The sequence below is a fragment of the Pseudorasbora parva genome, chromosome 14, assembly GCF_024679245.1.
Source record: "Pseudorasbora parva isolate DD20220531a chromosome 14, ASM2467924v1, whole genome shotgun sequence".
NCBI lineage: Eukaryota > Metazoa > Chordata > Actinopteri > Cypriniformes > Gobionidae > Pseudorasbora > Pseudorasbora parva.
The window spans coordinates 30,579,375-30,599,338 of record NC_090185.1 but is presented as its reverse complement, the minus strand read 5'-3'; the positions used below and the strand labels follow the sequence as shown (position 1 = coordinate 30,599,338).

Below are 19,964 nucleotides of genomic sequence, written 5' to 3'. Positions count from 1 at the left end.
ATCGCATTAAATGAACAGCCCTAAAATGACAACAAAAACAAAAAAAATCACTCAATACTAATGCTCACCTTGAGAGTGACAATCTAAAGTACACACAATACACAATCCTTCGTAATAAATAAATCATTTTCCTGAACAACACCTAAACACAAAAACCTTTTGTGAAATCTGTGCTAAACCTATTAAAAAACACTCGAAACGTATACAGATTATAATACCTATCAAATACACAACATTCAGACAGATGCACACGTGAGAACAAACCTAGTGATCAGACTTAACACCATGAAGCATAACGCAATTTGAAAGTATTACGAATTTAAAGGGGTCATCACTTTTTTTTAAACAATTTTTTAGTATAGAGTTTTGTTTGAAAAACCGTCAGTTTAGTTTTACGACCATTTGACATCCTTTTACGTGTTTGGAAGGGGCGCTCAATCTCATAAAAAAGCAGTTTTGTAACTTTTTGGAGGATGTTTTAATACTATGTCTAATTCCATTTCTCATTATATAACCCCTTTAAAGGGACAGTTCACCCAAAAATGTAAATTATGATTTGCTCTCCCTCAAGTCATCCTAGGTGTATATGACTTTCTTCTTTCAGACGAATACAATTGGAGTTATATTAAAAAATGTCCTGGCTCTTCCAAGATTTATAATGGCAGTGAATGGCAGAAAAAAAAAGTGCATCCATCCATTATAAAAGTGCTCCGGGGGGTTAATAAAGGCCTTCTGAAGTGAATCCATGGGTTTATGTGAGAAAAATATCCATATTTAACACGTTTTAAAGTAAAATATCTAGCTTCTGCCAGACTACCTCCTGTATTCAACTTCTATTTAACCTCTCACAGTTAAAAATGCATCATCGCGCCAGTTGCACTTTTTTCTTGAGTTTAATATGGAAGGCGGTGTACCGGAAGCTAGATATTTGACTTTATAACGTGTTAAATATGGATATTTTTCTTACACAAAGCCTTTGATTCAATTTAGAAGGCTTTTATTAGCCCCCAGGAGCCGTGTGGAGCACTTTTATAATGGATGGATGCACTTTTTTGGGCTTCAAATTTTGGGCTCCCATTCACTGCCATTATAAATCTTGGAAGAGCTGATTGTATTCGTCTGAAAGAAGAATCATTTACACCTAGGATGGCTTGAGGATATGAATCATGGGCTGATTTTAATTTTTGGGTGAACTATCCGTTTTAATGATTTAAGTCAATTTCTTTAACTAACTTAAAGAAAATGTAAATAAAGCATGATGAGAGAGTGACACCACACAGCTTTGTATAGCCATTCAAATGAAATACTACATTTAAAAAGTGCCTTTGAATTATTTTTCATTCTAATATTAAAGTTGACTTAAATTGTGTACTTATCGACAAATCAATTTAGTACAAACTCTGAACCGGTCAGAGTGCATGTGATGTTTTCTTGTGACGGTGACTGTCAGTGAATCCGTGGTGCGGATCTGTCGTTGGTAACTGTGGGCCGGAGCTTCACGGTGGCAAAAGGATTTGATCCTCTAGAATAAAAGAAGAAAAAAAGACAATTAAGCAAAACTGGCCACAAAGGATCCTGATTGTAAAGCAAAAAAAGAAAAAAAGGTAATTACTTAATTGCCATTAAACTGTGATTTAAGTACATTTGCTTGACTATAGAACTATTTTGTTATAATAATAATAGTATTTTATTTTATTATATATATATATATATATATATATATATATATATATATATATATATTTCACTGAAACACTCTTATGTATGAATACACATATACATATACACAAGGCTTGACATTAACTTTTTGCTACTGTGGCTAGTGGTTTTCCAAAGTTACTAGCCACTTACCATTTTCACTGGCCACAGTTTTGACATTGATACCATGCCATGAAGATATTTTTAATATCTTATAATTTGGCAGCAGGTGTATTAGGCTGCTGTCACTATAAGACCGAATGCACGGATCCATTATACTGTCACACGTTTTATTTCTCAACAGTTTACACTTAAAACTAACTGTGTTAGCGTGAATATTAGCCAAGACAGAATTTTTTTGTGCGTATTTGACTGTTTAAGCGAAATAACCTTATGTTTTAAACTAAAACAATGCTCAATACACACAATCTCATGGCGAAATTCCAGCCCTGTATCACCAACAATTTTAATCCAGAGCAAATGAAAAAAGCGAGTGAGAGATGAAGCAGTAACTCTGAGCAGTAACTCAGAGTCGGAGAGATGAAAGAGAGAATGTGCAGCTGGTATTGTGTGTCTGTTCTGCAGTAAATAAGTATTGGGAGCATTTCAGATATTTCGATATAGATATATGTATAGAAAAATCTATATTTTTGACTATGCTACACTGCACTTATTTATTAAATGATATCAGATGAAAAATGCATATTTTATATATATATATATATATATACTTCATGACAAGTGTTAAAGGAACACGCCTACTTTTTGGGACTTTGGCTTATTAAGTGTATCCCCCAGAGTTAGATAAGTCCATATATATCATTCTCATCTCCGTGCATCCCATAACTCAGTCTGACACACACTCCCGCTAGCCTAGCTTAGCACAAAGACCGGTGCTATATGGCTTCAGCTAGCCTACTGTTTAAAAAGTGACAAAATAACGCCAACATTTTCCTATTTACATGTTGCAATGTGTATAGTCACAGCGCGTACAAATAACAAGGTAACATGAGACACAGCTATCTTATAAACATATACACACTGTGGACTATATTCTCAGAAGGCGCAGCACTGCTCCACTTCTGCGGGGAGTGATTTGCTCGCAGCACATGAGAAGCCCCGCGGTGTTCCTTCCGTAAACAAAACCAGCGTGACTGTAGCTAGTGACGAACGTGACTGTTGATCATGGCTGATTTTGAGGAATTGTCAGAGGATTATTTTACTTGGCATTAAACCAAAACCTGGAACCATATCTTTTTGAGCCAGAATACACAGATGAGGAGTTACAAACTTTGGAAGCAAATAGACAAAACGCCGATCAGACTGAGGTTGATGGGAGAATCAGAACGAACACAATGTGTGGAAATGTCCCTAATACACAAGCTGTCGATTTTTTTTTCTCCCGTTGTGACAAAATCAACTGGAAGAAACGCCCCATACCAAGTGAACCTAATGGACAGCTGTCCACCAAGTAAGTGATTTTTTTTATAATAATAAATTAATAAAAAAATGTTTTTGTTTTTTTTTGGACAATGAACCCAGACAAAAATTGAACTGCCTGAATTAAAACTGCCAATCCCCACCGCTCATTTGTTACTGTGACAGAGCGCGTTCATGACAACACAATACTAACATTACAACACTAACATTACAGGGGATACATGGAGCACGGGAAAAAGTCCAATACAGTAGTGAGCACCCTATTCATGTAACAGTGTCATAAACGTTATTAGATCTAGCTAACGGCTCTGTTACAGTAGGCTAACTTACGCATCTAAAAAACATAACAGAACACTTACCGCAGCCACGGGTGATCTGCTTTGTCCTGTCTATATTATCCATGGGATGGCCGTATCCTTCAGCACACGTTTCAGGTTTTTTTTCCGAAATAGTCATCCTCTGTGAAATGTTCAGAGCAAACCCAATAGCACTTGATGATGGCTACAGGTGTGTTTGGGTCTATATCCAGAGCAAGTAGCCATCGTTTCATCAAGTCAGCGTTTTGGGTTGGAATTCTATGGAATATCATTGTATTACCTGGTCTCCCCTGTTTATTGTCGCGGGCCTTCACAATACAGCGAACACCCATGATTGTAAACTATCTAGCAATTACTCCAACTCTGAGCGAACTCTCTGCTTCTCACCGCGGGGCTTCTCATGTGCTGCGAGCAAATCACTCCCCGCAGAAGTGGAGCAGTGCTGCGCCTTCTGAGAATATAGTCCACAGTGTGTATATGTTTATAAGATAGCTGTGTCTCATGTAACCTTGTTATTTGTACATGCTGTGACTATACACATTGCAACATGTAAATAGGAAAATGTTGGCGTTATTTTGTCACTTTTTGAGCAGTATAGGCTAGCTGAAGCCATATACCTCCAGTCTTTGTGCTAAGCTAGGCTAGCGGGAGTGTGTGTCAGACTGAGTTATGGGATGCACGGAGATGAGAATGATATATATGGACTTATCTAACTCTGGGGGATACACTTAATAAGCCAAAGTCCCAAAAAGTTGGCGTGTTCCTTTAAGTTCAAGCCTTGCATATACATAATATAAAGTTGCATGACTTGTCATGAAACAAATTTCACAAATGTTCTTTTATTCTGTGGAAAATTTAAACGTGTGTAATACCTGGGGAAAAGAGGGTGATCTGGTGGTTGTCCATGAGTACTTGGCCTCTGCGGACATGGAAAAAGTTCACAATGACGCTCAAAATTACACAATGACAGGCTGTTTTCACACTTGTAGTTCTGTTCTTTTGGTCCGGACCAAAATAGAAAATGATTCATTTAGTCCTGGTTTTTTAGCATTACTGAACCTAAAGATGTAAAACAAAAAACGGCTTTAATTACGTATATTTAGCAGCGGGTAAATATAAATATAAATATAAACTTACTAACTGGACTAAATGCGCTTGTTGTATGTCCGTAGCTACATTTGATGGAGCTGACAACTCGTGAAGAGCTTATAAAATGTGTAAAGGAGTCAAAACAGCGACAGGAATTCAAAGATCTGCTTCTGATGCCTGTACCAACTGTGATGGGCAACATCACGACTACGATGAGAAAAAACAGGTGTGCTTTTTAAGGTCGCATCTTATGACACCATGTCCTGTTTTTGGTTCGCGTTCCCTTCATATTTCGCCCCAGAGTTCGCTTGGAAGCGGACCGAGACCCATCTTTTCAGCTTGGTCCGCTTGTTCGGTGCGCATCAGGGTTCAAATGGCATTCACACTTATTCAAACAAACCGCACTAACAGAGCAATCGCACCAGAGTCCCTTTCAATCAAACCAAAGCTTACAAGTGCAAAAACACCCTGAGACCAACTTCAACCATGATAAAGTCAATTGAGAGTTTGAACATGAATCTTAATGAATCAGAAAATTATTTTACAAAATTAGAGAAATCTGAAAAAAAACTACAGAGAGCTTAAAACTCACCTCGGAGGTTGATTCAGTCTTTCTCTCAGGGAGAGGCGAGTTTAGAAGAGCCGGAGCTGGAGGCGGGAGTTCGTTTAAATTTTTGTGCTCTACTTTGCACTCAAAATGGGACTCTGCCCTCCTGTCAGGGAGGGGAGATATTGGTCTAATGTCAGCTGATCCACGCCGGAGTGGTACGGATGGGGGCGGGATCTCATGGTAGGCTTTCTGGCTGGTCTTGACCTCATTGTTAGACTCCGCCTTCTTTTCAGGGAGGGGAGAGTTTGGGCGAAGATCTGCCGAAGCACGGCGCATATGTACAACTGGGGACGGTATCTCACTGTAGCTCTGGGTGTCTGAATATTCTGATTGGCTGGTTGGTTCCAGGAGGTTGTTCATGCTGTGGCTTCGGTGCGACGTACTACTGAAAACGTCAATGTGTCAAGATCAATTTCGATCAATTTAAAACTAGCTACAACTTACTACTCAACTCTACCTTGAGCCCAAAGGTACAAAGTCTTCAACGGATGCCACATAGGCAGCAGGAAACCAACCTTGACTAAAAAGAAACAAAGAAAAACAATACTAATGAGTTTCCAGAGACTTGACTTAACCACGAAGCTGACGGAAGACGCTCTCACCGGAGGCTTGAGTCGTGGCGTCCGTACAGCCAGCCATTGCGTGGTTCTGGTATGAGCACAGTCAGCACGTCACCACGGGAAAACGGCAGCAGGACTGGATTGGATGAAGCGGGGTGGGACACGATGGCCCTCATGGAGCGGCCGCCACCAAGACCTAAAGACTCTCCTACAGAGCTGGAGCGAGAACGACTGGGGAGTGGAGACGGGGCTGTGAAGAGGTGTAGACAGAAGGAGAGAAGAAAATTTAAACCCCTCATGGAAAGCCCAAGGACTTTGATAGCTTGTTGTAAATACTGTAGTAAATGCTGCTCCATCTGAAAGCACTGCGAGTTTGAGTCGCTTATAAAGTGCATTTGAAAAAGCAACAATGCGTCAAACATGAGAAGTATTTATTAACCTTCAAACTCACTTCATAATGACAGTTGTGCATCCTTCTGTTAGATGAGGTGGCATCTTTCACAGAGTAAGGCACACAACATGTAGCTGTATCAATTAGCCTTGAAATATAAATATGATTTATTATAATGATACCCGAGAAGGATTGAAGAACTCAGCTAAACCATATATTGTTGCAGTCGTGTGTGATCAATCTTCTTTTTATTCAGCTACCGCGATAGTATGAAGCCCATAGGGATTTCCGGGAACGGCGTGCGTTATTGTACTTCTGCGGTGCACATTTGGAGTTTCTGCTCGAGAGCACCCTCTGTCTTTCAGATGGAGCAGCAATGACAGATCACAGAACGCATAAAAAAAAAAAAAAAATTGCAGCCTTTGCCAGATCATACATGGTTTAATTTTGATTAATCGTGCAGCCACAACACAAGTCAATCTTAACAGAACCGTAGGGTAAATTACACATGAATTAGTCAGGGGCTGAATTTAACTCCGCTTTAAAACATACACTCGTGTACTTCCCTAAGCACGTCTCCTCGGGGGAATCCCCACCGCCATTTTGAAGTGCGTTCAACATCGTCAAGTGGGCAAGGGAAGTTTTTGGGCAGCCCCCTCAATTTTGACTAAGTGAGCAAGTCTACTCAGTAGTTCAATTTCAAGCAGATCCACTGAACACAATGCAACACAATTGTGAGGCTTAATTTACCCCCATCCCACACAAATCTAGTGTATGGCATTGGAGTTACTTTGACATTTAACCTCATAAAACTGGTAGCTACCTTAATTAGCTTAATAGATACCTTATAGTATATTGCTCATTTTCATGTATCATTTTTGTTTTTGTCATTTTTTATATTTTCTCCAACAGCCTAATGATGGTCAACACAATGGTGCATAAGCCAAATTCATAAGTAAAAACGATTTGTAAATAATCAATCGGCTCCATTGCGGATTCCAAGTGATCAAGGGCTTTTAAACAGTTCCAGTAGTGGGCACTTGTGTAACAAAAACAATGACGTACATTCAGGTGAACTGGACGGAGGGAAGGTAGCAAGGGAAAGGCAAACAAAATTGGACTAAAACACAGCCAAAGCACTACTTAGTCTCCAGACCTCTAGAGGGCACTCTGCCCAGCGGCTCACGGTCCATTTCTCGGTCACCAGTCTGCAGAAGGGAGCCCAGAGAACTCTTTAACTGCAAGAAACATCAAGACGGACATAAATCTTAGTGTTACCAGGCTTCTGAACAACATTCGACAAGCGTGAAATACGAGTAAAAATTGGTTTCGCAGAGTAAATGGAGCCTAATTTTCGTCCAGTTGGCTGGCACCTTCATGGAAACTTTTCCCGTTTCCGGGGGTTCTCAGAGCTTCTAGTGGTGGTCAAAAACTACAAGAAATTGAATTTTTGAATTCCCATTGGCTCCAATAGCAAGAAAAAAAAATCCAAAATAGCATTTCTGTTACTTTACAAAATATAATGCTTTTAAAAAAATATATAATTATGAGAGTCAGATGAGAGAAAGGTTTGGCTTCAAACACTCGAGTTTTCTGTAATTTAATGCCAAGGTGGTATAAAAATTATTTATAGTTTTTTAAAATTATTTAAAATTATACTATATTATTTAAAAAATGAAGTCTGTAAAAAGGGTCACAACTTGGAAACAACTTGCATTATTTAAAATAGCACTAACAACCCCCAGTTAATAAAAAAAAAAAGAAAAAGTAATAGTATATAAAAAATCTCTGAGAGGCGACATTCTTCAAGTACATTTTTTGCTAGTTGGCATTTTACAGAAAATCTTTATTTACTATCTTTATTTTTATCCTTTATTTACTTGACACAAGTTCCTAGTCTTGTTGTAAGCAAGTCATCAATGTTGATTACAAGTAAACACAATATATCTTTATCTATGAGTAGAATGTAAAAAAAAAACTTCAAATCTGAAAAAACAACTATTTTTGTGCTGCAAACAGCGTTTCTTGATTTTAAATGATGCAAAACACAATTTCAAGGCTTGTAAATTCACCCACAATTAACAGATGTGATAAAAAAAGGTCATTTTGGACTCTGTACGCCACACAAAGCTCACACCCATCTGTTCCATTATGTGATTGTGGAGATGTCTGTGCTTGGCAGTTAGCCTGGAAAAGTGGGGAAATATGGAGTATTTACTCCTCATTCCCATCATTCCAGTGTCACCTGAGCTTCTTGATCTGATGGAGTGGGCGTTCGAGGCCTGGAACTTCTGCTCTCACTAACTTGTTCTTTCCATCCATCTGCTCTCTGCTGGAGAGATACTCCTGTCTGTCAAAACACGGAAAGATGGTTGTGCAGTGGGCTGATAAGGTATGGAAGCAACTGGAAAGAGGATCTATATGACTGAGTGAACACTGCTAATGAACTCCAGAGGAGAGCAGCTGTACCTTGTTGATAAGGTATAGTAGTGACTGTGTAAGTCCGCAATGCTTTTCGGCCAGGAAACGATACCTCCTTTCTTCCTCTTTGAGAATTTCATGCTGACTCTGCCTCAGGTACTGCATGTACTCACTGCCCTCCTGCAGACACACAAATAGCTACATGTACCGAGACACAGCTTTGTTCCAAAACCTTGTGAGCTTCACTGTCTTCACTCACATTGCAAAAAAGTTGAACTCAACTTTGTCATATTACCAAAGGTAGTTTTCACTCATGTTGCCTAAAATCGTTGTTTTTACTGAAAATCAATGACTACAAATCAGAGTGTACAACTCTCAAAAGGTTAGTTCACCCAAAAATGAAAATTATGTTATTAATGACTCACCCTAATGCCGTTCGACACCCGTAAGACCTCCGTTCATCTTCAGACACAGTTTAAGATATTTTATATTTATACCGAGAGCTTTCTGTTCCTCCATTAAATGTATGTATACTGTCCATGTCCAGAAAGGGAATAAAAACATCATCAAAGTAGTCCATATGTGGCATCAGTTAGTTAATTAGAATCTCTTGAAGCATCGAAAATACATTTTGGTCCAAAAATCACAAAAACTACGACTTTATTCAGCATTGTCTTCTCTTCTGCGTTTGTATTCAATCCTCAAACAAAGATTTGAACGGTTATGAATCAGCGTATTGATTCATAATTTGGATCACGTGTCAAACTGCTGAAATCACGTGACATTGGTGATCTGAATCATGAATCAATCCGCTGATTCATAACCGTTGAAATCTTTGTTTGCGGCTTCAAAACAAACCCGGAAGAGAAGACAATGCTGAATAAAGTCGTAGTTTTTGTTATTTTTTACCAAAATGTTTTTTCGATGCAGTCGTGTTAATGACATAAATTTCATTTTTGGGTGAACTAACCCTTTAAGACAACAACCAAAAAAAAAGTGGACCTCATGCATTGGTAACCCTTTCCCTTACAATCACTACACAAATATTGTTTCACAAAGGAAGTACACATTTGATTACAACACTCAATAGCCTACTCTTATTATTTTGAAATCAGCTGAAAATGTTTGTTAGAGAGTAGTTATCTTAGCAACAATGCTAACCCCACACTATCAGAATCAGTTGAGATTGTTAGTTTGTTAAAGTAGGCTACTGCGATATTATCAAAATCCTATAATGCAAAATCCTAATGTCAGACTCGTCTGAACTAAATTGAGATTAAGAGTTTGTTAGAACATTGTATTGTTAACATAACAACATGTTAACAAAGTCGAGAATCAGTTGAGATTGTTAAGAGTGTGTTAACATACTGACTTATAGCAACATGCTAACTTCATACTATTGGAATCAGTTGAGATTGTTAAGAGTGTGTTAACATATTGACTCATAGCAACATGCTAACTTCACACTATTGGAATCAATTGAGATAGTTAGTTTGTTAGGATACAGAGATATTATCTTAGCAACATGCTAATCTCAGACTATTGGAATCAACTAAGAGTGTTAAAGTTTCTTAGGGTATTCAGACATTAGCAGCGTCCCGATTCAGAGGCTGCATCCTTTGAAGGCGGCAAATGTCATCTCCGGCGCACAATGAATTCTGGGTTAGACAAGGCCACGAACAATCCATCTGTTGTATCCTCCATTGCACGGGAAAGTAAGGATGCATTTAGAGGCACAATTTGAAGGAGCCTTTTGAATTGGGCCAGCCTTCGTCGCGCCGTGGTGACACAATCTGCCTTCGAATGTGGCCTTCGAAGGATTCAGCCTCTGAATTTGGATGTATCTTTTATTACAATTAACCGGTTAAAAATTAAATATTTTAATATGCACAAAAACATGAAACAATGTATGTATCTAATATTAACTACATGTACTTACTATGGAGTTACGGTTAGATTTAGGGTTAGTTACTTGTAATTATGCACACATTTCTGTTATTACAATAGTAAATACACAGTAATACGTAACTACTGTGCATCACCATAAAATAAAGTGTCGCCTGACATTCAATTTCTGCTGAGTGCAATACTTTGTCTAAAACGTTGTAGTAAAGGGAAAATAAAACACGGCACGGCACGGCACAGCACGGTGACTTCCCTAAATAATCTCATCCCACAAATACGCACAAACGAACTTGTGGTCTTACCAACGAGTCTCTGAACGCACCACGTCTCAGTTGTCGCTCAAGTGCTGCAGCCTGATTCCTCACCTCCAATTCATACACTCTTCGACTGCCCTACACACACACACACACACACACACACACACACACACACATAATACATCAGCTCATATACATATCTCAATATATACCATATGCTTCCAGACTCACTTCAATGTATTCTTCATCCAGTTTCACGTTCTTGTCCATGGCCTGCAGAACCTCCACATGGAACCAGCGGAACTAGACCAAAAAAAACAAAACAGTAAAGTTAGAGAGTAGAGATTTTTAGAGGTTAGAAATAGACAGAGAGACTCGAACTTTTAACTTACCACACCTTCCACTTCAGCCGTCAGCTTCCGCTGGGTCTCTGATATCTGAATCAACACGTCACCTGGGAAACAAACAAATACTTTCATTAAATAATACATTATGAATACATATTTAATAAGTGCAGATACGGAAGAGTAGGTTTTTGTAAACGATGATAATATCATTGATTGGAGACGGTTGTGTTTGTTCAGTTCGTTTTATGCAAATTAATGCAGTCGAACTGTAACAAAAAACTAGTAATTATCCACTGAATTTGATAGTTATCTATCTTTAGAAGACATAGAAAAAAAATTATATCATCATTTATCCAACCCCATGTCACCTTTCTGCTGCAAAATACAAAATAAGATATTTTGAAGAATGTTTTAACTGTTTTGTCCTTAAAGTGAAAGTCAATGGGGTCCAAAAATGTTGTTTTCAATGACTTTCAATGTAAGGGCAAAAATAAAACTTTTCTTTTGTGCTCCTCAGAACAAAAAAAAATACATAAATATGACATGAGGGCAAGTAAATGATGACAGAATTTTCATTTTTAATAACTTTATTAAAGAAATAAATTAAATATTACAGCGATTCAATTGAACTGGTAATAATTCTTGTAAATGTATTAATTAATCATTCTTACATTATGATTTTTGTGTTAATTATAATTATGATTTATTAGAATGACAAATATGCGTAATTATACCTTATTCTATTAATTCATTTCATGTCCCAACATTTATCAAGTAGCTTGTCCAGAAAACATGGTTCTTTTTAGTCTTTTTTTAAAATTATTATTAACATGTGCATTGTAATGATGAGTGTAATGTGAATCAATGAATTTAAAGGAGTGAAAGAATGAGACCATACATCAATAATGTACGTCTCAATGCTCACATGGACATCTGATCTCTAACACACACACACACACGTACGCACGCACACACACACAGCCCTTGTCCCTAAACCTACCCATCACAGGAAACATTCTGCATTTTTACTTTCTTAACTTATCCTGTATGATTTATAAGCATTTTGAAAATTGGGGACATGGCCAATGTCCTCATAAGTCACCCTCTCCTTGTAATACCTGTGTCATTATACACATTTATGCCCTCATATGTCACAAAAACATGCTCTCACACACACACACACGCACGCACGCACGCACGCACGCACACACACACACACACACACACACACACACACACACGCACGCGCACACACGCACACACGCACACACACACCCTTGTCTTTGTCACATGCAGGTTTATTTGCTTGTAGTAATTTTGAAAGCTAAAAACCTTTTTTAATTCATGCTGTTCCATCTTTAAGCCCCTCATTTTTTTTCGTTCTGACGTTCATTGTTCTCTCTGCACGTATGACTGGAATGAAAACTCATTACATGGGCAGTGAGCCGAGGGTTTTGCTGAGCCAAATCTTGTGTTTTATGACAGAGGAGAGGAAGCATCTGCCACTGGACGCCATTTGCTGAAACATCTATTGTCTGAAGGACAAACAAGCTTTGATACAGCCAGAAAGTACCGATAGGAACTCGTTGGACATCTTGCTGCACAATCTGCCCAACTGGCATTGGTTTAGAGACACAAAAACACACATATTGAGTCTTACCAAGTGATCTGGATGATAATGTGTTGAGAGCTTGCTCGCCCATCTTAGCAAGAGCACTGAAGTAGGCCTCACTTGTCAGAGTCAAAGCTATGATACACACAAATACACAAATAAATACGTCAATTTAGACCATTTTTCAGCAGCTAAAACCAGACTGTGGTGGTTTGCTGGTTTGCCAGCCTGTTCAAGCTGGTGTATGGCTGGTTTTAGCCTGACCAATTGATAAGTGTCCTCTCAAACCATCAAAACAGAACAGGCAAAATGAAACAAACTATCCAGCCTAACCCGGGGAGACTAGCTAACCACCATACTGAAGGCTGGTTTAAACAGGTTTTTTTTCAGCATTAGGTTGACATTTCATTACATATGTATTTTAAAGTATTTGAAAACACACAATATTTAACTAAACAAAAAAAAGAACGAAATGAAATGGACCAAATGAAACAAAAACAAACAAAACAATCTAAGCAGCTTAACCAGACAGAGAGACTTTCTTTTAGCAGGATTAGCATTTTTCAACGTAAAACTAAACGAAAACAGGATGAAGCGAAAACTAAACCAAATTAAACAAAACCAAACAAAAGAAAAGAAAAGAAAACTTAGCAGCCTAACCAGGCGGAGAGACTAGCTAACCACCATACTGTAGGCTGGTTTAAACAGGTTTTATTAGCAGAGTTGACATTTTTCAACGTAAAACTAAACGAAAACAGGATGAAGCGAAAACTAAACCAAATGAAACAAAACCATCTAAGCAGCCTAACCAGGCGGAGAGACTAGCTAACCACCATACTGTAGGCTGGTTTAAACAGGTTTTATTAGCAGAGTTGACATTTTTCAACGTAAAACTAAACGAAAACAGAATGAAACGAAAACTAAACCAAATGAAACAAAACCATCTAAGCAGCCTAACCAGGCGGAGAGACTAGCTAATCATACTGTAGGCTGGTTTAAACAGGTTTTATTAGCAGAGTTGACATTTTTCAATGTAAAACTAAACGAAAACAGAATGAAACGAAAACTAAACCAAATGAAGCAAAACCATCTAAGCAGCCTAACCAGGCGGAGAGACTAGCTAATCATACTGTAGGCTGGTTTAAACAGGTTTTATTAGCAGAGTTGACATTTTTCAACGTAAAACTAAACGAAAACAGAATGAAACGAAAACTAAACCAAATGAAACAAAACCATCTAAGCAGCCTAACCAGGCGGAGAGACTAGCTAATCATACTGTAGGCTGGTTTAAACAGGTTTTATTAGCAGAGTTGACATTTTTCAACGTAAAACTAAACGAAAACAGAATGAAACGAAAACTAAACCAAATGAAACAAAACCATCTAAGCAGCCTAACCAGGCGGAGAGACTAGCTAACCATACTGTAGGCTGGTTTAAACAGGTTTTATTAGCAGAGTTGACATTTTTCAACGTAAAACTAAACGAAAACAGAATGAAACGAAAACTAAACCAAATGAAACAAAACCATCTAAGCAGCCTAACCAAGCGGAGAGACTAGCTAATCATACTGTAGGCTGGTTTAAACAGGTTTTATTAGCAGAGTTGACATTTTTCAACGTAAAACTAAACGAAAACAGAATGAAACGAAAACTAAACCAAATGAAACAAAACCATCTAAGCAGCCTAACCAGGCGGAGAGACTAGCTAATCATACTGTAGGCTGGTTTAAACAGGTTTTATTAGCAGAGTTGACATTTTTCAACGTAAAACTAAACGAAAACAGAATGAAACGAAAACTAAACCAAATGAAACAAAACCATCTAAGCAGCCTAACCAGGCGGAGAGACTAGCTAACCATACTGTAGGCTGGTTTAAACAGGTTTTATTAGCACAGTTGGCATTTTTCAACGTAAAACTAAACGAAAACAGGATGAAGCGAAAACTAAACCAAATGAAACAAAACCATCTAAGCAGCCTAACCAGGCGGAGAGACTTGCTAACCATACTGTAGGCTGGTTTAAACAGGTTTTATTAGCAGAGTTGACATTTTTCAACGTAAAACTAAACGAAAACAGGATGAAGCGAAAACTAAACCAAATTAAACAAAACCAAACAAAAGAAAAGAAAACTAAGCAGCCTAACCAGGCGGAGAGACTTGCTAACCATACTGTAGGCTGGTTTAAACAGGTTTTATTAGCAGAGTTGGCATTTTTCAATGTAAAACTAAACGAAAACAGAATGAAGCGAAAACTAAACCAAATTAAACAAAACAATCTAAGCAGCCTAACCAGGCGGAGAGACTACCTAACCACTATACCGTAGGTTGATTTAAAAAGGCTTTTTAGCAGGATTAGCATTTTTCAACGTAAAACTAAACGAAAACAGGATGACGCGAAAATTAAACCAAATGAAACAAAACCAAACAAAAGAAAGGAAAACTAACCAAAATACCGTAGGCTGGTTTAAACAGGTTTTTAGCAGGGTTGCCATTTTATTACATTTGTCTTTCAGCGTATTTGAAAACACAATATTTAATTAAAATAAAATAAAATGAACCAAAAAAAAAAACGAGAAAGACTAAGAGAAACGAAAATATAGCTGCGAGCTGCAATTATCGGGGTTCAAGCATTTTAAGGTCTTTAAGCACATATGCATAAAAATATATTGTTTTATGACCATTTACAGCCAATACAGGCAATTTACCGCAGGAAATATGTCTTTTAAAGCTTTTTAACAGTTATAGTGCCACCTATGGTCCGATCTCCCTGAACGTGTGCATGCTTCTTTGGAGTCATATGCTAATTGTGCTCACCCATTTTTGTGAACTTTCGTTTAGGATTTATAGGTTTTTGAGTCACCCATTTTGTAAATGTACTGCGTTGTAAATTGTACTGCATTGGTTTTATTCAGAAAAACCTAGGACTAGTTCGCAAAAGTGGGTTGAAAAAACCGCATGCACCATTTATGAGTTATGAGCCGTTTAGTACTTTTAACTGCTTGAACCCCTAATAAAAAAGGCCTATAAAAAAACTATAGCCCTATATAAAAACTATCAGCACTTGATGAGTTTGCAGTTTCATCACCAGAAGCCAGCTTCAAGTCTCACAAGGAGTTTCTAAGGCCACGCTCTCCCTCTACCTTATTTCATACATACAATTTACTCTTTTCAAGATCTAGCTACGTCATTACTGCAGGTTGAATGATTCTGATTAGACAGTCATGGTAAATTTCCATACATTGTCAGATAATCAGATTTACGCCTCCATAGATCACTTGATGACGCTTTAACCCCAGAATTAGTGTCATGCAGTGACCTTCCAGTTCTGGAGCAGGCGCCAGCTTGCCCAGAAAACAAGTCCACCCATCTTTTAGGATGCCCATCAGTCGGACTGAAATGCTGAAATAGGTATAACCATTTTCTATTTATTTTCTTTCCTGTTATAACGCCACCAAATGGCCATTCGCTGCGTCCTTTCTCATGCGACCACAGAATGAGCTGCCTATTACATAGGTGTGCTGAGTTCGGTGAAAATATCACAGGTTATGCCCTTTTAGTAAAAGTGGCTCCTTGAGCTTACGTCTAGTGGTTTAGGAGTTATGAGCCATGGCATAACAAACTAAGCCCCTAACAAACTAAGCAGCCTAACCAGGAGGAGAGACTAGCTAACCACCATATTTGTAGGCAGGTCTAAACAGTTTTTTTTAGCAGGGTTGGCATTTTAAACAAACAAAACGAAAACAGAATGAATTGAAAATAGAACGAAACCAAATTAAACAAAAACTAAGCAGCCTAAACAGGTGGAGAGACTAGCTAACCACCATACTGTAGGCTAGTATTGACAGCGTTTTTTTTGTAGGTTTTTTTTTAGCATATTTGACACTTTTCAACATACAACCAAGCGGAAACCTACCCCAGTTTCTGTTGAAGCCAATACGGAAGTGACTTAAACTTCAATTGCTCGACTGGCCACTAGGGACAGGCTCCAGAAGAGAGCAGAATCTCATTGAGCCCCATGTTGAAATGCCCAACTTCACAGCAAAATAAAACATGTTTACAGCGTGGTACAAATTGGGGTTTTGGCCTATACAGCTAATTTTGGCCTTCATGACAACTGTGAGGGGTGATTTTTTTTATTACTCATTAGTTTACATTATATAAAGCCTTAAAGTTCGGCATAATTAAGGCCGTGGTCACTTTGAGTGACAGGTCACCTCAGCTCCGCCCACATCCCGCCTCTTTGCCCATTTTCTGTTATCCGGGCGTTGACGCGCTGCCAAGATGGCAACGGCCAGCTTGTCTCTACGCCCCCATTTACACTGCATGGTTCAAGTGACCCAATTCCGATGTTTTCCTCTCATGTGGCACAGATCGGATATGACATGTGAACGTGTAAGCAGTAAAAAAACGCATGAATTCCGATATCCTCAGATCGGATTCAGGCCTCACTCATATGTGGTAATAAATCCGAATGGATGAATCCAATTCATAATATGAATTGGATGCGTGCATTAGCGTCTGCCATGTAAGCGGTCAAATCGGATATTCCCCAGTAAATGCGAGTCGTACGTCATTGAAAAAAGGACGGAGGCGAATGACGTCAACTCAGGTGGACTCAAACTGCGATCCAGTGTTGCCAAGTCCGTGGTTTTCATGCGTTATTGGGCTACTTTAACACAGTTTTGAGTTGCAATTGGGCGGGTTTTGTTGTGAAAACCTGGCAACCCCGTCAAGGGCTCTCCTCTTTTTCTCCGCCTTACGAGAGAAATGTTTTGCCGACCTTTAAAGATGTGTGGAACAGTGCAGACAGCAAAACATTGTGCAATCATTTTACTTCCTTTCACCGGTTAAGAACGTCTTGGGCTGTTTTGCCAGTGTACAGTGTAAATGCAAATATCGGATACAGGTCGCTTTTGAAAAGATGATTGTAAGCGGGTCATCAAAAAAATCGGATATAGTCATCAAATCGGAATTGTGCATCAAGACCTGCAGTGTAAATGCAGTCTACTTTACGCTTCAAATCTAGCCTGCAAGCCAGACCCACATCAAGATGTTTGGTCTGGAAACTCACCATAGACAGGGCTCAATCCGAGGGGCGGGATAAACGTTTGTCTTTCAAACTCCCTCTGCACGCGATAGGATAGCGCTACAACCAACCAGAGCAACAAGAAGGTGAAGCAGAGCTCGCTGACTGATTAAACTTTCGCCGTATCCGGTCGGCTAAACTCTGAACACATCTTCCCTTTTTAAGAATGACTTCAGTGCCGTTCTTTGTTCTTTTCTCAGAGAAAAGCTTAACTCCAAGTCTTCCAGAGTCGCGGTCAAAGCTGATTCGAAAGACCGCCGCCGTTCGCCAGTTTCTGTGTTTACTAGAAGCACGCAAACGCAACTCGGCCGTCGTCATTATGGCCCCGCCCGCCGACTCTATACACGATGTGATTGGCCCGTCCAGATTGAGAGGAATACAGCTCAGAAGGGTATTGAGAGTGCCTAGACGACACTTGCGGGCAAATTAAATTTGCTGCCGCTAGGGTGCGTCTAGATTTCTAGGCTACTTCAAATCTGCTCCTATGGGTGACATCACAGACACAACGTCCATATTTTTTTAAAGTCTATGCGTAAAACTTAATAAATACAGAATAAAGCGAAAACGGAACAAAAACTAATTGAACAAACTCTAACAAAACAATCTAAGCAGCCTAACCAGGTGGAGAGGCTAGCTAACCACCATACCTACGCTTGTTAAAACAGGTTATTGTTAGCAGGATTGGCATTTTTTCAACGTAAAACTAAAACGGAATGAAACCAAATGAAACAAAACCGATCAAATGAAAACTATGCAGTCTAACTGGAGGAGAGAATAGCAAACCACCATAGCGTGGGCTGCTTTAAACTGTTTTTTTAGCAGGTTTGCATTTTTCAACGTAAAACTAAACAAAACCAGAATGAAGCGAAAACGGAGAAGAACCAAATGAAACAAAACCAAACAAAAGAAAACTATGCAGCCTAAACAGAAGGAAAGACTAGCTCCACCATACTGTTGATAAAACAGGGTTTTTTAGCAGGGATGGCATTTTATTACGTCTTTCAACGTATTTGACACAATATTTAACTAAACAAAACAAAATTGAACAAAAACCCAAGCAAAATTTTTAATATACTTTCAGGAGTCTATTTTGAAACACACACAAACAACATACACACCTTGAAAAGCCTTGATGTAGCCGTTTCCTAAAGTAACCAGCTTTTGCAAGCCGGGATTGAACTGATCCATGAGGTTCTGAATAAGCAAAACAACATTATCACACTGTCAATATTCATTTTGGGGTATTACATATTATGGACAAGTAGGTGATGATGTAAAGTTAATTATTATCTCTATTATTAATAACAGCATCAGTGATCAGCTGTCTGTTCAGGCTATTTTCCAAATAAATTAACATAAAATATATAGATTCAACAGACATGACACTAGCTCAGATCTGTTTGAAATCAGTTGCCTGGGGAAATTATTAATTATACATTTTAGTGCTTTTCATATATATATATATATATATATATATATATATATATATATATATATATATATATATATATATATATATATATATATATATATATAATATTTGACCACCGAATGTCCCGTCTGACCAATCAGAATCTAGTATTCCAGAGAGCCGTGTAATGTTAATAATGAATGAGCCTTTCATTTGATCTGAACTTAAATGAGAGAAACATAAGACTCACATTATAAACACTCAAAGTTGATCTATGAAGAAGGTCACTGTTCACACCAGACATCCTGTTTCTGTTGGAAAATACACACTTAACGCTACACAAAGCAACAGTGCTCCAGAGCACAACAACGAAAACATTTACAGAGAAACACTGAAGAGACGGCTTTACGTACCTGTGATGGTGAAAGTTTTTACGCTGTAGTTAATGTGTGTGTGATGACACTCTCCTTATGTCTTTGATGGGTTTCTTCAGGTCCCTGTTAAGGCTTATTATAGGGCGAGAAAGGGCGAGTAAAAGAGAGAGAGGAGTCCACATCTGATACGGCTTGAAGTTTTGAATTATTTACCTGTCCCATGACAGAACAAGGAGATGGGCGGCCGTCTGACAGGCGGGCAGGAGATACACACTCTAACTGAGAGAACAGCTGTAGAAGTGACACTTCAGCTGCCCTAATGAGATACTCAACTACAGCCAGAAGCATGTAAAACAGCTCTTCAAAATATGCTACCGGTAACACTTTAGTTTAGGGGCCAATTCTCACTATTAATTAGCGGCTCATTAAGTTGGCTTGAAAAAGCCAA

The 19,964-nt window shown here is 38.5% G+C and overlaps 1 protein-coding gene across 5 annotated transcripts; it reads right to left on the bottom strand.

Moving 5' to 3' along the window:
• Window positions 1–1,028: 1,028 nt before the first annotated feature.
• baiap2l2b (BAR/IMD domain containing adaptor protein 2 like 2b) lies at window positions 1,029–19,627 on the bottom strand. 5 transcript variants are annotated; one of them, XM_067416214.1, is made up of 15 exons: window positions 19,556–19,627; window positions 19,393–19,453; window positions 18,850–18,925; window positions 12,696–12,782; window positions 11,081–11,142; window positions 10,920–10,991; window positions 10,734–10,823; window positions 8,575–8,706; window positions 8,351–8,455; window positions 7,262–7,343; window positions 5,757–5,964; window positions 5,612–5,674; window positions 5,137–5,539; window positions 4,328–4,374; window positions 1,029–1,522 (listed from the first exon to the last, which is right to left on the bottom strand). In XM_067416214.1, the coding sequence occupies exons 2-15, from the start codon at window positions 19,444–19,446 to the stop codon at window positions 1,447–1,449; spliced, it is 1,557 nt and encodes a 518-aa protein (XP_067272315.1). In that variant the 5' UTR covers window positions 19,447–19,453; window positions 19,556–19,627; the 3' UTR covers window positions 1,029–1,446. The 5 variants fall into 5 exon arrangements, with proteins under 5 accessions (XP_067272315.1, XP_067272316.1, XP_067272318.1 ...); XM_067416217.1 differs by having other exon boundaries at window positions 1,030–1,522; window positions 5,137–5,536; window positions 19,556–19,626; XM_067416215.1 differs by lacking the exon at window positions 19,556–19,627 and having other exon boundaries at window positions 19,393–19,461.
• Between the last annotated feature and the right edge of the window lie 337 nt (window positions 19,628–19,964).